The sequence below is a fragment of the Apium graveolens genome, chromosome 3 (assembly GCF_009905375.1).
Source record: "Apium graveolens cultivar Ventura chromosome 3, ASM990537v1, whole genome shotgun sequence".
NCBI classification, from domain to species: domain Eukaryota; kingdom Viridiplantae; phylum Streptophyta; class Magnoliopsida; order Apiales; family Apiaceae; genus Apium; species Apium graveolens.
The window spans coordinates 23,027,202-23,046,037 of NC_133649.1; the positions used below are offsets into that span (position 1 = coordinate 23,027,202).

The following is an 18,836-nucleotide window of genomic DNA, read 5'->3' on the forward strand; positions in this document are numbered from 1 at the left end:
CTCATAGGGGGAGAAGCAAGAGATATGGGCTTCTCAACAGGAAATGTGGTTGTACAAATGAAGATGGAACTACTTGAAGATATGTTCAGTCTAGAGGAACATCTACTTGGAATCTGGAAAATGTTAAATCTCATCCAGAAATTTTCTGCTATTTACTTTGCATGTATGTTTATATCTTTTTCTTATTTGTTAGTTGAGTTATCCTCTAGGTATTTGTGTGTTATTGTCTAACAAACAAATAGGGGGAGATTGTAAGTCATATGTCATAGACCTATTTGTATATTCGAGGATTCAACTCAACTCAAATAAGAATGTAATAAGTAAATAGTGGATCGACCGTCAGAGAGATCTCGCAAAGTAATATATGTCAAAGGATTCAGAGACAAGGTTCATCTACAGACTTGAGGAATTAATTCACTGGAAGAAGTTCAAGAAATTGATCATGCCTCAGTGATATAAGTCAAGATCGTGGATTTAATCAAGTGACAGAGATCTCGTCAGAGTATCAATTAATTACAAGGATTTAATCTGAAGAAAATCAAAGTGTCAGAGTCAAGACATGAAGAAACGTCACGGAAGTTAGTCACTCATGAACCAGACAGTACATCGAGTGTCAACGTTGAAGTGGTGGAATTGATTCATAATTTTCAGTGATTTTCAGAAGATTTGCAGAAGAATGGTTGCTGCTCAAGACTAGAATTAATTCTCTATTAATTAATTAATTCATCTAATTTAATTAAGAAAATAAATTATATCTGCAAAGAATAATTTATTTATTAATTGAATTAATTGATTAATTAATTCTGATTTAATTCTAGGAATTTTAGGAATTTTCAGAAGTTTAATTGGATTAAATTCAATTATTAAATCAGCAAGACAATTGAAAATGAACTAGCATGACAATCAGGATTGTCATACCGATTGTCATGCTAGGCCAGATTCAATTGTCACACCGAAAGTTACATCAGGAGGATGATTGTCTTGCTAGTTCATTCTGATTGTCTTGCTAGTTCATTCAGATTGTCTTGCTAGTTCATTCAATTGTCCTACCGAAAGTCTTGCAAGCTTAAAGGATTGTCATTCCAATTCAATTGATTCAGCTGATTGATTAAATAGAAGCAGAGAAGCAGCATATCATTATTATCTCAATCAAAATACAAGAACAAAAGTGCAGCCGCCTCTGAAACATATTATTCTTCATCTGCTTTATTCAAGATCATAATTTCTAGATTGTAATGTTAAATCTAATCCACTAGAAATCTTTATCTTGTTCTTGTGTATCAATCTAGCGGATTAAAATCCCTAGAACTTAATCTCAAATCGCGTTTAGCATTTGATTCTAATTATTGCAAAAAATAGAAAAAGTTCATGTCGAATTTATTCTAGATTTGTGATAATTGATTTGAGATTAATACCTTGTAATCGATACAGTTGTTGTAACACATTTCAAGTTTAATAATATTTTTATTTAACTTGAATTTTGTTTCACATTTTTTATTCCGCATTTAATTCGATTATTCGGTAACGTTTGTATTCAACCCCCCCTTCTACAAACACATTGGACCCAACATTGATCTTCTTTCCTTTCAATCAGTCGTCTTCCTTATCTCAAAGTCTCTTTTAAGTCCTGATATTATCTCCTGATAAATATCTCCTCATAACTTAAGTTCTGACCACTTAAGTTCTGATTTCAGTATAAGTGCTGATTTCCAGTTAAGTACTGATTTGTCCTGTTTAGGTAATATCTGAAAACTAAACACAAACCACATTAAACATGACATTATCAAATATATCTAACAATTTTAAATAAAAAGCCTAAACAAATATCAAAAAACTATACAAACAAACAAACAAATATATGGAAAAAATACATAAACATAATAATATAAAAAAATGTACAACAAAGTTTCAATTAATTAATACAAAGTATAGAAGTTCAAAGTACAACAAAAAAGCTAATTATTTTCTTTTAAAAAAAGTAGTTCACCAAATAAACTCAAGAAATAAAGATGTAGTTTGTTTAATAAAACTCATTCTAACCATTTATGATATGTAATTATTTTAAATAAAAACCTAAAACAAATATCAAAAAGCTACAAAAACAAAAGAATAACTAAAAAGAATAAATACATAAATAAAAAAGCATAAAAAATGTACAAATAAATTATATCAATTATTTAATACATCAGATATTACAACAAACAAGTATTCCATTAAAAATTGAAAAAAACTTGAATGGACAAGACAAAGAGAAGTATTTAATTCAAGAAATTTAAATTAAAATAATATTTTAGAAAAATGAAATAATCAAAAGATAAATAAATATATGAGATACAACTATCGACAAAATGATTTAAAAATATAAATAAAAAATATCATTTTAAAACTACAACATAAACTAAAATGTTATACATATATTATGAGATACATTATTAATTTTAATTTTTAAAATTAACTGAAGTTAAATTTATTTAGAACAATATATTAGAATAAAAAAATATTATTCAAGATAAATAAAATTAGAATTAAAATATTTATATTAATAATTTACTAATAGCCCGTGCATCGCACGGGTATAAAATAGTATATTTAATTGAACTTAAAAGAATTCGACCGTTCTGGTTTGTTGGCTTCTGATACTGGAATTTTTTAGGAGTGTACAAAAAATAATGAATAGAAATATACTGATAATTTAATTGAATTTATATTTTAACATGTAGAGTTTACAATTTAACGTGATTTTACAGCGCAATTATTTCCCATTTCTCTCGTATACATGTAACATAATGTCAAGTTTTACTAATTTACAAACTTAAAATGACCAAACAACAAAAAAAGCGTAAAAAAGGTGAGTAGTGTAAATTAACGATTAACCACATGAAAAATTAAGCACCAATACAAAAATCCCGCGAAAACCTCCATTTCCCGCCAAAACCAAAAAGCCCGCCACAAAAATCACACACATAAAACAAAAAAACAAAACCCTAAAACCAATTCCCCCAAATCACCACATTTCTCAGCAAATTAATCTAAAACCACAATCCCCCAGCTCTCGAAACAGCGATGAAGATTCGATCGATGAAGCTCCGGGAAGCTCACAAGAGCAACGGCATAGCCTCACAGTCTTCAATTCTATATGACTTAAATGGGGAACGTATAGTCACTGCGTTGGCTTCTGACACTTCAATCTGTATTCACGATGCTTTATTAACTTCTGTTAGTCCGAAAGTACTTCGCAATCATCGAGATGGAGTTACTTGTTTGGCTATTAGTCCTAATTCCACTTGTCTTGCTTCTGGATCCATCGATCATTCCGTTAAGCTCTATAAATTCCCCGGTATTTTATTCATCCTTGTATAATTCATTTTTTGGTTGAGTGAATTGTAATTAGCTAGTTGTTTTGTCTATTTTTCGGTTTAATTTTGTCCATATTGTGTATGTATATTTTTCATAAATGAATTAGGGATCTATGAGTCGACATTGTGTATTTATATTTTTTCATAAATGAATTAGGGATCTATGACTTTTAAGAGTCAATTCGTGGATATCGAACCAAAATTGCTAGATATACGTCTTAAATAATTGTAGCTGATATTGTAATTATAAATTCCAGTAAAATGAGTGAATTTATGCAAGCTCTGCAATGTACACGCAAGTTCTAGACTTTTAGGCCTTATTCATATCATGTAATCCTTGCCAGTAGTGGTATAATTAATATAAGTGTCGTAAATGATGAGTAAATGATGCGTAGGCTAGAGCAAATGCTACATAATTTGATGAGAGAATATGACGTATCTTTTTGTTTGGGATTATGTTATCAGGTGGAGAATTTGAAACCAATATTACCAGATTTACTCTGCCTATTCGCAGCCTTGCTTTCAATAAATCAGGAACTATGTTGGCAGCTGCGGGTGATGATGAGGGTATTAAACTTATTAATACTATTGATGGTTCAGTTGCAAGGGTTTTAAAAGGACACAGAGGGTCTGTTACGGGCATATCTTTTGATCCTAAAGGTGAGTACTTGGCTTCTGTTGATTCGATTGGGACAGTCATATACTGGGAACTACATAATTCAGGGATAATAGCTCACAATCTGAAAGGCATAGCTCCTTCAACCAGTTCTGACAGTTCGGTTGTAAATGTACTTCAGTGGAGTCCAGATGGTGAGATGTTAGCTGTCCCAGGTCATAAAAATGATGTGGTAATGTATGATAGAGACACGGCTGAAAAACTTTTTATGTTGAGAGGTGATCATGTACAACCTGTTTGTTTCTTGTCTTGGTCACCTAATGGGAAGTATATGGCTACCTCAGGTTTAGATAGACAGATCTTGATCTGGAATGTTGACCAAAAGCAGGATATAGATAGGCAGAAATTTGATGAGAGAATATGCTGTATGGCTTGGAAGCCCAATGGAAATTCACTGGCCTTCATCGATGCTATGGGGAAATATGGTGTGTGGGAATCAACTGTTCCTTCATCAATGAAATCCCCCACTGAAGGTACTAAATCAGTGAAAAGTAATGGTGTCCTCTTTTTTGATGAAGACGAGCAAGAACCTAGTGCATCTGGTAGTTTAAGTGATATGGGTGAAGACAGTTTTGATGAAGCTGAAATAGCTAGTAGAAAGAGATTACGTCAGCATTCCAAATATGATGAAGCTCTTGATGAAGATAACGACGATGAGCTAACCTTTTCTCCAAAGGCCGAGTCACACAAAAAACCTCTTGAGGATGAGTTGAATTTCTTTCCAAAGCCTGAGTCACGAAAAAAACCTCGGAAAGAAAAACTTGATAGTGCAAAAGAAGGCCTACAAAGCACAACGGTAACAGCAGGGCCAAAATTGCAAGAAGCTTTTCAGCCAGGTGCTACACCTGTTCAGCCTGGAAAGAGACGCTTCCTGTGCTACAATATGCTTGGAAGCATAACCTCGATCGATCATGATGGATACTCCCATATAGAGGTAATTCATATTATTGTATAAGCTGTAGATATGTAAGGACAAAATAAGTTGTTTAATTGGTTCATTAAGACTGAGGTTCAACTACCTGTTATAAAATAGACAACTGGATTATAAAATAATATATAAATCAATGATAACATCTGTATTATACTTTTTATTTGTAATGATCTTCTGAGAGCAAAGAAACCAAATCAGGACGTCTTCGTAGGAAATTCATCGAATAAGAATCATCTACAGTGACCTTGCTAATTTTTCTCACTACTAAAAGATGGCGGTAGTTACAGGAATTGTATACAATTACTACATGTTAATTAAACTATACATATCTAACTTGTGTATTGTTATAATACTCAAATGCAGATAGACTTTCATGACACTGGCAGTGGACCACGAGTTCCTGCAATGACTGATTATTTTGGCTTCACAATGGCTTCCCTCAATGAAAATGGAAGTGTGTTTGCAAATCCACGCAAGGGTGAGAAGAATATGAGTACACTGATGTATCGCCCATTCAGTAGTTGGGCAAACAATAGCGAGGTAAGTTGGGGAAACAATATTGGCCATTCAGTTATCCAGCCACACGTATTCATTGTGAATACTATTTTTCAGGATGACGTACAACAATCTTTCAGTTGAAGATTATAGATGTATTTGGACACAACAGTACACTTATGTTACAATAATTTATGTTCCTTCGTACTTGTTCGAATAAAACATTGTCTTGGAGGATGATTTCCGGTTAACACTTTTGCTTACGTAGACTATAACATTATTCTATTTCTAGATAGGTTTTGATTTGACTATGCACATACATGTGGTTGAAGAATCTACATTTCTCTATTTGTCACCTTATAGCTGACTTTTGAACTTCCATATTTCAGTGGTCCATGCGATTTGAAGAAGAAGAAGTGAGGGCTGTAGCACTTGGTAATTCTTGGGTCGCTGCTGTTACGAGTCTTAATTTTCTTCGCATTTTCACGGAGGGCGGCTTGCAGGTTTGCAATTTTTTCTTTGTTTTCAATTTTTTGGTCTTGAAATTCTGCTCAAAAAATCATATACTACGAGTTTAAAAAAATCCTAATTTAAGCAATATTTCAATATATGAAAAGTATGACGGGCTTTGACTTGGCAGATATTTTTTTGGTCCTTTTTAATCTAAGGGAAGCTATTAATTATCATATGTCATTTGCTTTGAGGATAGCTGCGGTGCCTATAACTAGAAACAATTGTAGGCTTTTGAATCTGTCTAGAGTTGTGTGTGTACTAGTAACAAAATGTTAGAAGTATCCATAACTTAGGGAGTTGGGTGAAGACAGTTTTATTATAGAGAAATTTTGTGTCAAATTAATGTATCATCTTCGAGAGTGTTAACTGAGGGACTGATTACATTCGTATGTTACATTCATTTTATTGGATTTGCAATATTTATCCTCCCTTGAGGGATAATTGCCGTGTTCATTACTTTCATGCTTATTATGTATCATTAACAACAATTGTTTGTGAAAGTCATCCTAACAATTTATGCTTGCAAGATGAGCTCAATGAAATTGGCTACACAAAACTGTGAAAGTGGATATACTCAGGCTTCTTAACTGAAATCATTACATTTCTACATATAAGTCGATCCTGGCATCCATTTATAAGTTAACATGAATTTCTCCTGCAGATGGGCAAGGAGTTTTTCAACATGTTAAAAAAGTTGCTTTATAAATACATGTTGAGTGTTTCATATTTCTAAAGTGACTCATTTCACTGGCTTCAAAAGTCATAGGCCATCGGGTCCAACTAAAAGCTAGAAAGTCTAAATTGTTGTTAGAGGTTTCAATATGTTACAAGTAATACCGGAGACCCTGTCAACCCAAAAATAAAAAAATAAAAAAAAATATGTAAAGAGGGAACAAACAAAAACAGAAGTGTGGAAGGAATTTATTATCTTCTTAAGTACAGACAAGTTAGGTTTCTTTATGTTCTAGATATAATGGCCAGATTTCAAAATGAGTTAAGTATATAAGATATGGTTCTTTTATGGATGTTAACATTGGGTTGGTAAAACAAACATTACAGAAACATGTGCTTTCTCTTGATGGGCCAGTGGTGACTGTATCAGGGTCTGGTGATGAACTTGCTGTTGTCACACATTCTTCTTCACCCCTTGCTTCAAGTGAGCAGGTATTGCCCAAATGTTCTAAATCTTAATGCTCAATTTCTGGAATTTCTGATTAATTCATTGTAAGCAACTCAGCATACCTAATTCATTGTATGAAAACAATGCCATAAGGCAATACACATGTTCTTCTCATTATTAAAGTTTTTACTTTCACCTTCAGTATGTAGTAGTAGGCCTCGCTATTGGTTTAGGAGTAACATATGATGATAGATGGCAGAAATGACGTAGATATAATATTCTGAGTAATAGTCTTTATTTTTAGTCATCGCTCTGTCAGGGCGTCAGTAAGAACTATAGATAGCGGATACGGGTTACTAATCTTTTTGGAACTGCAGATGCTGGAGTTTAGAGTATTTAACATTTGTAGTGGGACTCTGCCTAAAAGAGGGAAGCTGACGATAACTCCTGGTTCATCTTTAACTTGGTTTGGCTTCAGTGAAGAATGCCAACTAAGCTCTTTCGATTCTAAGGTTTGTTTATATCATTTAATTCATATGCTGAGAATAACAATTACTTAAACTTTCGTTAAATTTGATTGAATATCTGATCGCAGGGTGTTCTGAGAGTATTTACAAACCAGTATGGTGGCAGTTGGCTTCCACTCTTCAGGTATTCAATACTCTGGGATTCAAAAAAATCCGGTTTTCCTGTCTACGTATTTCAGAAGTTTAATTTTCCAACACATTTTTATATCGTAGTGCTAGTAAATTGAAAAAACCAGAGGAGAACTATTGGGTTGCTGGCCTTAATTCGAGCAAGTTGTTTTGCATTGTGTGCAAGTCTCCTGATTCCTTCCCGCAGGTCGGATTTAGCTTTATGGTTATAATGTTTCTCTATTAACCATCCGGTTCATCGACAATTTTTATTTTACATGATTTTTATCTTTATTTTAGGTCATTCCCAAACCGGTTTTGACTTTACTAGATCTTTCATGTCCTCTTGCATCATCTGATTTGGGGGCAGACAACCTAGAGAATGAGTTTATTTGTAATAACATCCAGCTCTGCCAGGTATGTGTTGTTTTGCATACATCGTGGGAATTATAACTGATGGTGAACATTAGACTGTACAATACTTTGCATGTGAGGCCTTTTGTAATAATTCCTGCTTTTTGAGTAAAATTGATTATCTAGCTCTTGTCACTCTTTTAACTATTTAAACAAAATTTTCTAGGATGCTGATTTGATGTCAGGTTACCATATTGTTTTTACAAATCACTTAACTTTAGAAGTTGGTACAGATTCAGAGTAGAATTGATGAGATGCTAGCATCAGGTCAGGACACCAGTTCTCTTGATGACGAGGCATTCAGTGTGGAAGCAATTCAAGATAGATGCATTTTAAGGTTGATAGCATCCTGTTGCAATGGTAAGTTTGCTCTATTAATGAAGAGTAATTAACTTGTAACTGGATAATTGTAATGTTGTCATTTTTCACCACTCTATTACCCTTTAAAATGTGTCAGAAATTTGAAATAAACTGCATGCTTGGTTGTGATGCCTATACAGGTGACAAACTTGTGAGAGCAACTGAGCTCGTTAAACTTCTTTCACTTGAAAAATCTGTAAGGGGAGCAATAAAACTTGTTACTGCCTTGAAGCTTCCAAATTTGGCAGAAAGGTTTAATTTAATACTAGAGGTATTCCTTTTAACATTCCTCGAAGCAGTTCATTGCATTCCACCAAATTGAAAGCTTTTCTTTTCATTCTGATCAAAATGTTCCTTCATTTTCTCCTTTTACAGGAAAGACTGCAGAAAGAAAGTATTAAGACTCCAGTCCTCGCCCGTGCACCCTTGAACTTTGATACTTCATTTAAAGCAGATGTGTCTGGCAAAGCATCTGTTCTACCCGAAATCAGTGTTCCTGTAGAACCTGCAATTCCAGCATCATCGGAAAAGTTTCCAACAAACTCCTTTACAAAGAAAACACTGCAAGAGCCTATTAAGGCTGGGAAGGCAATAACTGATCAGAAGCAAACTACAAAAATAGAAAGTAAAGGCACAGTAAGTAATTTATCAGAGTTGAAAAAATCTGTAGACATCAAGAATGCCGGGCAGACTAGCAAGGCAGGAGAGGGTCATCGTCCATCTAATCCATTTGCAAAGTCTTCAAACAACCAAGATAAATCATCTTTGTTAGATTCTCTAAAAAAGATGAAAAAATGACCAACACCAAAAAAGTAAACTAATGCAGTAACATCTTATGTTCTTCAATTGTCTTGTACTAATTAGCTGGGGATATACATGTGTTTCTTGTATGGTAAATAAAGTTTGCATTTCAGACTATTGTGTTCAAATATATTCTCTGTAAGCCAATATTATACTGCATGTTCTTTTATTACTTTGCCAATATTATGTTTGGAATTTGCCAAAGTTTGTAATTTTGCTTTAATATCTATAGTCAGGGATGTTCACTGGAGTCTGGACTGACATGTAGGCTTAAATTGAAACGATTAGAAGTTCGTTTTAACTCCATGTTAATCTTTAAATTTTGCAGAGAACCTAAAATTGAGAATATAACTTTTCCATTTATATTTTGTTTAACAGTTCTGCAAATTTATATTACGTAACCAAAAATATGTAGAATATACAATTTCGATTTTTTCCTTTATATTTGAACTCAAGTCATCATAGATTCATATTTCACAGTGGCTTGGGTTGTGTTGTGTTCTGTACTTGTGTTATATTTGTTTCACATATATTATGAAATATTATTGAAGACTGATATAACATAACAGTATAAAAATAAAATATTTTGTAAAATTTAAATTAGTGCCTATTTTGTAAGTGTACTAGATTGGTAATAAGTTTATCCCAAAATATCGAGATTAAATTTAGCAATTGAACATATGATATATATGATATTATCTGTTTTAAAAAAAAAGAAATAATAAAAAATGATAATATGTTTTTCAAGAAATAAGGCGTTTTTTCAAAAATACTCATATTGCAAAAAATATTTTATGCAACATTTGCAAACTCGTAATAACCTCATTAGCAATATTTGCAAACTTATATTATATGCAACTTCCTTCTTTGCAATATTTGCGACCTTATATTATATGCAACTTTGAGTAAATTTCTTTGTAATCTCATTTGTAACATTAAATATACTAGGGACCTTTGCTCGTGCTACGCGTGCTAACTAATTTTTTTTATAAATTTTATATTTTTACAGTAAATAGATAAAAAATATTTTTCATTTAATTTGGCGGTTTAAATTTTAATTTTACCATAAAAGCCGTAGTGTCGGTTTACAGAAATATTATAACATAATATAGCCACGAATGTTGTGCTACACTGCCAGCCAAAATTCTTGTTACAAATATATTATAGAAAACAATAATCTAATTAAATAATAGGCAAAAATCATTATTTACAAAAATAATTATAGAAAAACATCAATACATTAAAATTTTGTAAAAATGTGTAAATTCCAAATTACGACCAAAGTGTCTGTGCAAGACAAATTAACACATCTTCTCTCGCCTCAAAAACGTTTTGGTTTCACTTCTACTACAAGTAATGCAGAGTAACCATCACTTCAATCATAAGTGGAAAGTTAGTTATTTAGATTGTTTATCCTACTTATATATATTGATTTATTAATATGTATATTTGAGATATAAAATATGTGTATTTAATAGAAGAAGCATGAATAAAAAAAATAATGTAATTTTTTGCTTATATTTCTTTGTTAATGATTTTAGAATTGAAATAAAATCAAAACTAAATCTTTATTGACGATTTCTCGGCATCATCGGGTGTTCTACAACTCAAAAGTTATAAAAGAGAATATACAATAATTTTGAAAATTGGAATAAAATTAAAATAAAATATTACTATTTCTCGATATTCAATAAGTAAAAAGTATAATAGAGGATATACAATAATTTTAAAATTAGAATAAAATCAAAATAGAATATTTATTGAAAGTTACTACGCCTCGTATTCTGCATCTAAAAAGGTATAAAACATGATATACAACAATTTTATGTAATAAAATTAAAATAAGATATATGCCGACGACTTATTGCTAGGAATTGTGGGTGTATTTACTGTTTCCGAGCTTCGTTTTCGACGAAGAAACTATATAATAATTTTCAAATTGGAATAAAATCAAAATAAGATATTTATTAACTGTTTCTCGGCGTCGTTTTTATAACTAAAAAGTATCGTTGAGGATATGCAATAATTTTAAAATTAGAATAAAGTCAAAATAAGATATATACATATAATTTTTCAGCGTCGTCGACGACGACTGGTATTCTGCAACTAAAAATGTATAAAAGAGGATATATAATTATTTTGAAATTGGAACAAAATCAAAATAAGACATTAATTGACTGTTTCTCGGTTTCGTTTTCAATGACGCCTTTTTATAACTAAAAAGTATGATAGAGGATATACTATAATTTTGAAATTGGAATAAAATCAAAATAAGATCTTTATAGACGGTTTCTCGGCGTCGTCTCTGACAACGCCTCATATTGTGCAGCTAAAAATGTATAAAAGAGGATATATAATAATTTTGAAATTGGAGTAAAAATAAAATAAGATGTCAATTGACTGTTTCTAGGCTTCGTTTTCAATGATGCCTCGTATTATGCAACTAAAAAAGATATAAAGAGGAATAATTTGTATCCAATATACAAAATATGGGATAAAAGTACGTTTACAACATTGGTGATGGATGAGAATGAATGTTAATTGGATGCATTACATACCGAAACAGATTGTCGATTTAGGAATTGATGAGATGATTTTGTTCTACACAACCAATTGAGGCTTCATGATGAGTTGGTTTTTCAAGATATGGGAGATGTAACTTTTCAAGTTTGATGGGCAATTTAAATTTATATATTTGAATAATATGTAATTTGAATGAATTTTAATATTATTACATGTTCAACTTATTATTTGTTTGAATATGCTTGGGACATTAGTTTAGTTGTTTCTTACTCTTAATGAGGTAAGACGCGTGGGTTTTTTTTATCTGTGTTTCATCGCTATTAATTGTTTTCGAGGATAACTGATTAGAAGTGTACCTATAGACAATGTAAATTACATAAGAACTTAAATTAAATATTGTGTTTGCCACAACATAGAGATAATATATATAGAAATTAGAGTAGTAGTAGTCATTGATCATGTGGAACTTAAACTTAATTGTTCTCTGACATTAATTGACTCTTTCTCAGTTTCATTTTCGGTGATGTCCCGTTTCTAAAACTAAAAAGTATGATGGAAGATATACAATAATTTTCAAATTAGAACAAAATTAAAATAATATATTTATTAACAGTTTCTCGGCGTCGTCTTCGACGACGCCTTGTATTCTGCAACTAAAAAGATATAAAAGAGAATATACAATAAATTTTAAATTGGAATGAAATCAAAATAAGATGTTAATTGACTTATTTTCGATTTCGTTTTCGACGACGCCTCGTATTATGCAAATAAAAAGGTATAAAAGAGTATATACAATAATTTTAAAACTGGACTAAAATCAAAATATGATATTAATTGATTGTTTCTCGTTTTCGTTTTCAACAACGCCTCATTTTCTATAACTAAAAAAATAAAAAAGTATAATGGAGGATATACAATAATTTTAAAATCGGCATAAACTGAAAATAAGATATTTATTGACAGTCTATCGGTGTCTTCTTTGCGACGCCTCGTATTCTACAATTAAAAGGTATAAAAGAGGATATACACTAATGTTGAAATTGGAATTAAATCAAAATAGGATATTAATTGTATGTTTCTTGGTTTCATTTTCGATGACTCTCCGTATTATATAAATAAAAAGTATAATGGAGATATACAATAATCTGGAAATTGGAATGAAATCAAAATAAGATATTTATTAACAGTTTCTCGGCATCGTATTCGGTGACATTTCGTATTCAGCAACTAATAAAGTAGAAAAGAAGATATGCAATAATTTTGAAATTGGAATAAAATCAAAATAAGATATTAATTTACTGTTTCTCGACTTTGTTTTCGACGATGCCCCATATAATGCAACTAAAAGGTTAAAAGATAATAGATAATACTTTTAAAATTGGACTAAAATTAAAATAATATATTAATTGACTCTTTCTTGGCTTCGTTTTCGACGACGCCTCATATTCTCTAACTAAAAAGTATAATATAAGATATAATAAAATACAATATTAATAAAAGTTACAACAATCTTTTATTATCTTTATTAATTTAAAATAGTTATGATCCTTATGAAATTACTTTTTTTTATCATATAATGACCTCACGTCATAGGTTTTTTTAGCGAATACTGCAATGTACGTAGACAATTAATTAAGTTTAATGATTATTACTATAATACTTGATTGTAGTATAAGGTATTTTGGAAAGACAATATTAACCAATTTTTATTCAAAATAAGAAAATTAGGCTATTATATATGTTCTTTTAAAAATAAAACTTAAAGTTTCACAAATTAATAATTAAATTAATTACATTTTCAAAAAATAAATACTTTGTTCTAGAATATGATATTTTTTTAAATAAAATACTAAAAAAATGTGATAGTTTTTTGTTAAATTAGTTTGTGGTAATTATTCATTTGAAATATAATCATTTTTATAACACAGTGTTTTTAAATAAAATTATTAAGATTCAAAAAGTACTTGTAAAATATTTTAAAAAAAATAATATTAGACTCAATATGACACACATTAAGATCCTATGTAATCAATAATAAGCTTAAGAGAGTTCCTACCTAAAATTTTGGTCATGTACCTGAAAGAGATATGTCCTAAGTCCAATCATGTATGAGGATTTAGGAATAACTTTTATGTAATCTGTTTTGATTTCATTGATATTAATAAAAGACTTGTTTTATTTTTATTGCGGGCTCTATCTATTTTAAGTGTTTAAATAAGATATACTACAGTTTAGAGTAAAGTTTTTTATGGATTGTGATGAGATCATAATAATGAGACCTAAAAGATGATAACTCTAAACTTAAATAGTTCCTGGTCGTAGGATTACTAACTGGTAATTAATAATCCGCAAAGATCGGTACATACTATGCTTGCTTCATTATGAAGGATGTCTGTTCTCATAGACATTTGTGTGGTGACACTATAGCTAGTATGTAGGTGCTTATTATAGAATAAGTTCACTGAACAATGACTCACACAGCTGAACAACTGATGGAGTTCACTCACGTGTCAGCAGTTGTTCACATAGTGATAGTTGTACAAGTATCCTTAGACTTGAGGTCATCATAGTCATCTTGTGTACACTGAACTATACTTTGGTTTAGTTCTTAGTCTCCAGGGACAATTATAAGGGCTCTACTGGGTATAGGAATTTGTACACGAAGATAGTGTATGATCAATAAAGGATCTACCCCTTCCAGTGAAGGAAGAGAATGTTCAATGCTGATCCACTTATGCTAGTTCAAGAATCTCTGGCCAGAGTGAATGAAATTAGAAAGAAGTTTCTAATTTACATTAAATAGAACTAAGCATAGTGAATGAGAAAGCAAGTGATTAAATAAGATAGGCTTGACACAAGTTCCATGCCTTATATTTAATCGTGACATTGCAGGGTAGAAGGAATTAATTGTACGGTAACTACTCACTGAATAGATTCTTGGTATTCTAAGCAGTGAATTCGTATTAGCCGGATAGTCGCGATATGCTGAGAAGTATCACTCACGATGTAAAATAAATATGATTAATTAATCATATTTAATGAATTAGAGAATTTATATAAATAATGATAAAATAGTTTTATTATTATTTATTTCTACTACCGGCTTAATATTGAACTTACAGGGTCACACCATAAAAGAGAATGATTTAATGGTGGAGGAATTAATTAATAATGGCTGATAATTATTTATTTATGAAATAAATAATTAATTGGCAAATTTAATAATTGATTAAATGAGATTTAATTGATTATAAATTAATTAAGAAAAAGTTCTTAATATTATTAATTAAGAATTTAATTTTTGGAAATTAAATCAAGTGAGAGAATTATTTCTAAAGTGTTTAGAAAAAGGATTAATAATTAAAAGGTGTTTTAATTATTAGTGAGAATAATAAAGGGTTAATAATAATAATATTTTATGGGAAAATTTTCAGCTGAAAATTTTGCCTATAAATATATTATTATAAACTCTATTTTTGCCTCAACCTAAAAATTTACAAAACCCTAATTCTCTCCACCTCCTCCTTCTCTATTACATCGATTTCTTGGTGGATACCGCTGGAGTGCTTCACACTTGAGGAGCAGCTGCTAAGGATCCCCGCTCGTGGTTCTTGGATCGCTTTTAAAGGTTATAAACGATCCCTCGATTTAATTCATGATCTGTATGCGTATTATATGGATTTTATATCGTAAAAATTATTTTACCATGCTTCTGTAATAGATAAAATCCTACAATAATATCAGAGCATAGGTTATATGCATATAGATCTGTGATAAAAAATTCAGAATTTTATGTGCTTGTATGAATTAATTATGATTTTTACAAGTTATATCATGGATTAATTATGACTGATTAGAAATTGTTTCTCAGAATTATTTTGACTGTAGATCTGGGTTCTACAAGTGTTGTAGATCGTCTGGGCATTTTTTTCATAATTTTATGATGAATGGATTATTTATTATGAATTTTTGAAGTTGTTTTAATTAAATTCATAATTAAATAAACGTATATATATAATTTGTTAGTATATATATATGTGCATCTGCTGTGTTGTTTGTGCTGATATGATTGGTGAGGCACGACCTCCAATGGAAGAGAAGGCGGCAGCACGTTTTTCTGTGCGAAGCAGAGTACGACGGCGACTGTTCAGAACAGGGGGAGGAGCGCGCGTCTGACGTGCGCACATGGGGCACACACGCTCGTGTGTCACGCGCGGCGCGTGTCAGACACGCGCGGGTCAACGGTCAGCCCTGTGCTGACGTCATGCTGACGTCATGCTGACGTCAGCTTAGGGTTTAGGGCGCGTGAGGCGTGTGCGCGCGTGGGGGCGCGTGGGCGACAGTCTGACACGCGCCTGACAGCGCGTGGCAGCGCGTGGGTTTTCTTCTCGGGGTGCGTATGGGCGCGTGCTTGGTCAGAATGAGGCGTGCTTGGTGCCGTTGGATTCGTCTTTTCGAGACGCATCTAATGGTATATTATATGATATTTTCTGAAATTGTTTCAAACTGTTTATAGCTAACATTAGTGTTTTAAAGCTGTTTTTGACTGTTTTAATTGCTTTTAAATGCCTCATGTGATACATAGAGATGTATAATGCTTAGATCAATATGCTACATGATGTAACATGCCTACATTTACGTTTATTCATGCTTATATATGTGATATATGCTTAGTTTATCATGCGATGATAGATTTAGGTGAACTTAATTAACATAAGACGTTTGTTAGACAATCTAGTATAGTGAAATTGTTTCATGACCTTAATATAAATATTATGAATACGATCATGAGATTCTTGTATTTATGAAACACGTAATTGAATATGAATTTTCAATATTGAGAGAAAGGATGATTTTGTCAACAACAAATTTCTATCTGTAAGAAAGGGTTATTAAGTGACGCCTCTTGACAATGCTCCACCCGATCTGGGATTCATCTGATTATCGATTATTGATTTGAAATATTTAATTTAAAAGGAAGAATCTCTTTATAATATGATTATGATTGTAACGTAATATAATCCCTCTAAAATTAAATAATATCAAGTAGTAATTGGCCAATGACACAACGGGCTTGTGTCGGTCATAGCCTTCCAATATGATAGAAAGTAGTTCTTATTTTTAAATCATTGTCGTTTCATGCTATAGCCGAGGGCTTTGATTTTGAAATAAGAAATACTTGTCTATTACATAGAGATGTGTACATTGAATTAGAATCTAAAGGTCATTACGTGCTACAGCCGTGGGCCGTTGGAGAGTGATTCAATTGTACGAAATGTTGGGTTAGACTTGACTTAGAATATTGAGTTTGTCGTGCCACAGCTGTGACTCAATTATTCAAGAGGCTAAAGTTATATTAGGGAATAACATAAGATGTAATTGACAAGAGTTGTCTTCCTATTGAACATCACATGACGTTTCGTGCTACAGCCGAGGTTGTGTGATGGAATGTAGGATCCTTATTCCCACTAGCATTATGAATGCTTAACTTTCACTTAGGGGTTGAATAAATTAGATAAACTAGTGGGAGACACTTATGAATAAAGACCCGATTCATATAGTGTTTTGAAATGAAATTGAATATTTGCTAAGTGTTGTTATGTGTTTATCATTTACAGATTTACTATATTCGTTATGTCTTCTGCATTATCACTCCGGAGCATACTAGATGCTCACAAGTTGACTGGTCCTAATTTAGCTGTTTGCTTTCACTATAACAAGTTGGGGCACTGGAAGAGGAACTGCAAGGTTTATCTTGCAGAATTGAAGAAGAAGAAGGGTAGTGAGACTACCGCTTCTGATTTAGGCATGTTCATGATCGAAGTTAATATGTCACTAGGTCAAATTTCTACTTGGGTATTAGATACCGCATGTGGTTCTCATATTTGCAATTCGTTGCAATGACTAAAGGGAAGTAGGACTCTTGAAAAAGATGAGGTGATTCTACGTATGGGCAATGGAGCAAGGGTTGCGGCCATATCTGTAGGATCATTTAGTTTATATATGCCTACGGGCAAGACTATTATTCTGAATAATTGGTATTACGTTCCCTCTATTGTGAGGAATATTGTTTCTATTCATATGTTGGATTTGGATGGTTTTTCATTTATTATTAAGAATAATGAATGTTCTATTCTTAGAGATAATGTTCTTTATGGACGTGGAATTTTAAATAATGGTCTGTATGTATGTGACGTAGAACATGATTTACTTCAGATTGAACAAACTAATAAAAGAAAATGAGATGATGAAAATATGACCTATTTATGGCACTGTAGGCTAGGTCATATTAATGAAAATAGACTGCGGACATTGCATAAGGAAGGGTTATTTGACCCCTTTGATTTTGAATTATATCCTACATGTGAGTCTTGTCTATTGGGTAAAATGACCAAATCTCCATTTAGTGGACATGGAGAGAGGGCTGCAGATTTGCTAGGATTGGTACACACAGATGTATGTGGACCAATGTCTACGCAAGCCATGGGTGGATTTTCATACATCATTACTTTCATAGATGATAAATCTAGATTCGGATGTGTATTTGATGAAACACAAGTCTAAAGCCTTTGAAAAGTTCAAAGAATATAAACATGAAGTGGAGAAACAAACCAAACATAGTATTATAACTCTTCGATCAGATCGAGGTGGTGAATACTTGAATGGAGAGTTTCTAGATTATCTCAAAGAAAATGGTATAGTCTCCCAATGGACTCCTCCATATACTCCACAGTTGAATGGGGTATCTGAAAGGAGAAATCGAACTTTGTTAGACATGGTTCGGTCCATGATGAGCTATGCGAATCTTTCAGTATTCCTATGGGGTTATGCATTGGAAACCTCGGCATATTTACTGAATAAGGTGCCTTCCAAATCTGTTCCTCAAACTCCATATGAGATATGGAAAGAAAGGAAACCGAGTCTTAAACACATTAAGATTTGGGGATGTCCAACTTATGTCAAGAAAGTTGACCCAGATAAGCTGGAATCTCGATCCGTAAAATGTAATTTT

General features: G+C 31.8%; 1 protein-coding gene across 1 annotated transcript; it reads left to right on the plus strand.

The window, feature by feature from the left end:
• The first annotated feature begins 2,977 nt into the window (after nt 1-2,977).
• LOC141711987 (protein ENHANCER OF LHP1 1) lies at nt 2,978-9,470 on the plus strand. Its single transcript, XM_074514731.1, has 12 exons — nt 2,978-3,337; nt 3,822-4,966; nt 5,327-5,503; nt 5,848-5,961; nt 7,031-7,135; nt 7,469-7,603; nt 7,687-7,742; nt 7,832-7,934; nt 8,027-8,143; nt 8,374-8,500; nt 8,641-8,771; nt 8,876-9,470. Exons 1-12 carry the CDS (start codon nt 3,064-3,066, stop codon nt 9,296-9,298), a joined length of 2,907 nt encoding a protein of 968 aa, XP_074370832.1. The 5' UTR covers nt 2,978-3,063; the 3' UTR covers nt 9,299-9,470.
• The last annotated feature ends 9,366 nt before the right edge of the window (nt 9,471-18,836 follow it).

Coding starts and splice junctions, on each gene's coding strand:
- LOC141711987 (XM_074514731.1), top strand. CDS start 3,064: ATGAAGATTCGATCGATGAAGCTCCGGGAAGCTCACAAGAGCAACGGC. Junction 3,338..3,821: donor TAAGCTCTATAAATTCCCCG/GTATTTTATTCA, acceptor TTATGTTATCAG/GTGGAGAATTTGAAACCAAT. Junction 7,604..7,686: donor TAAGCTCTTTCGATTCTAAG/GTTTGTTTATAT, acceptor ATCTGATCGCAG/GGTGTTCTGAGAGTATTTAC.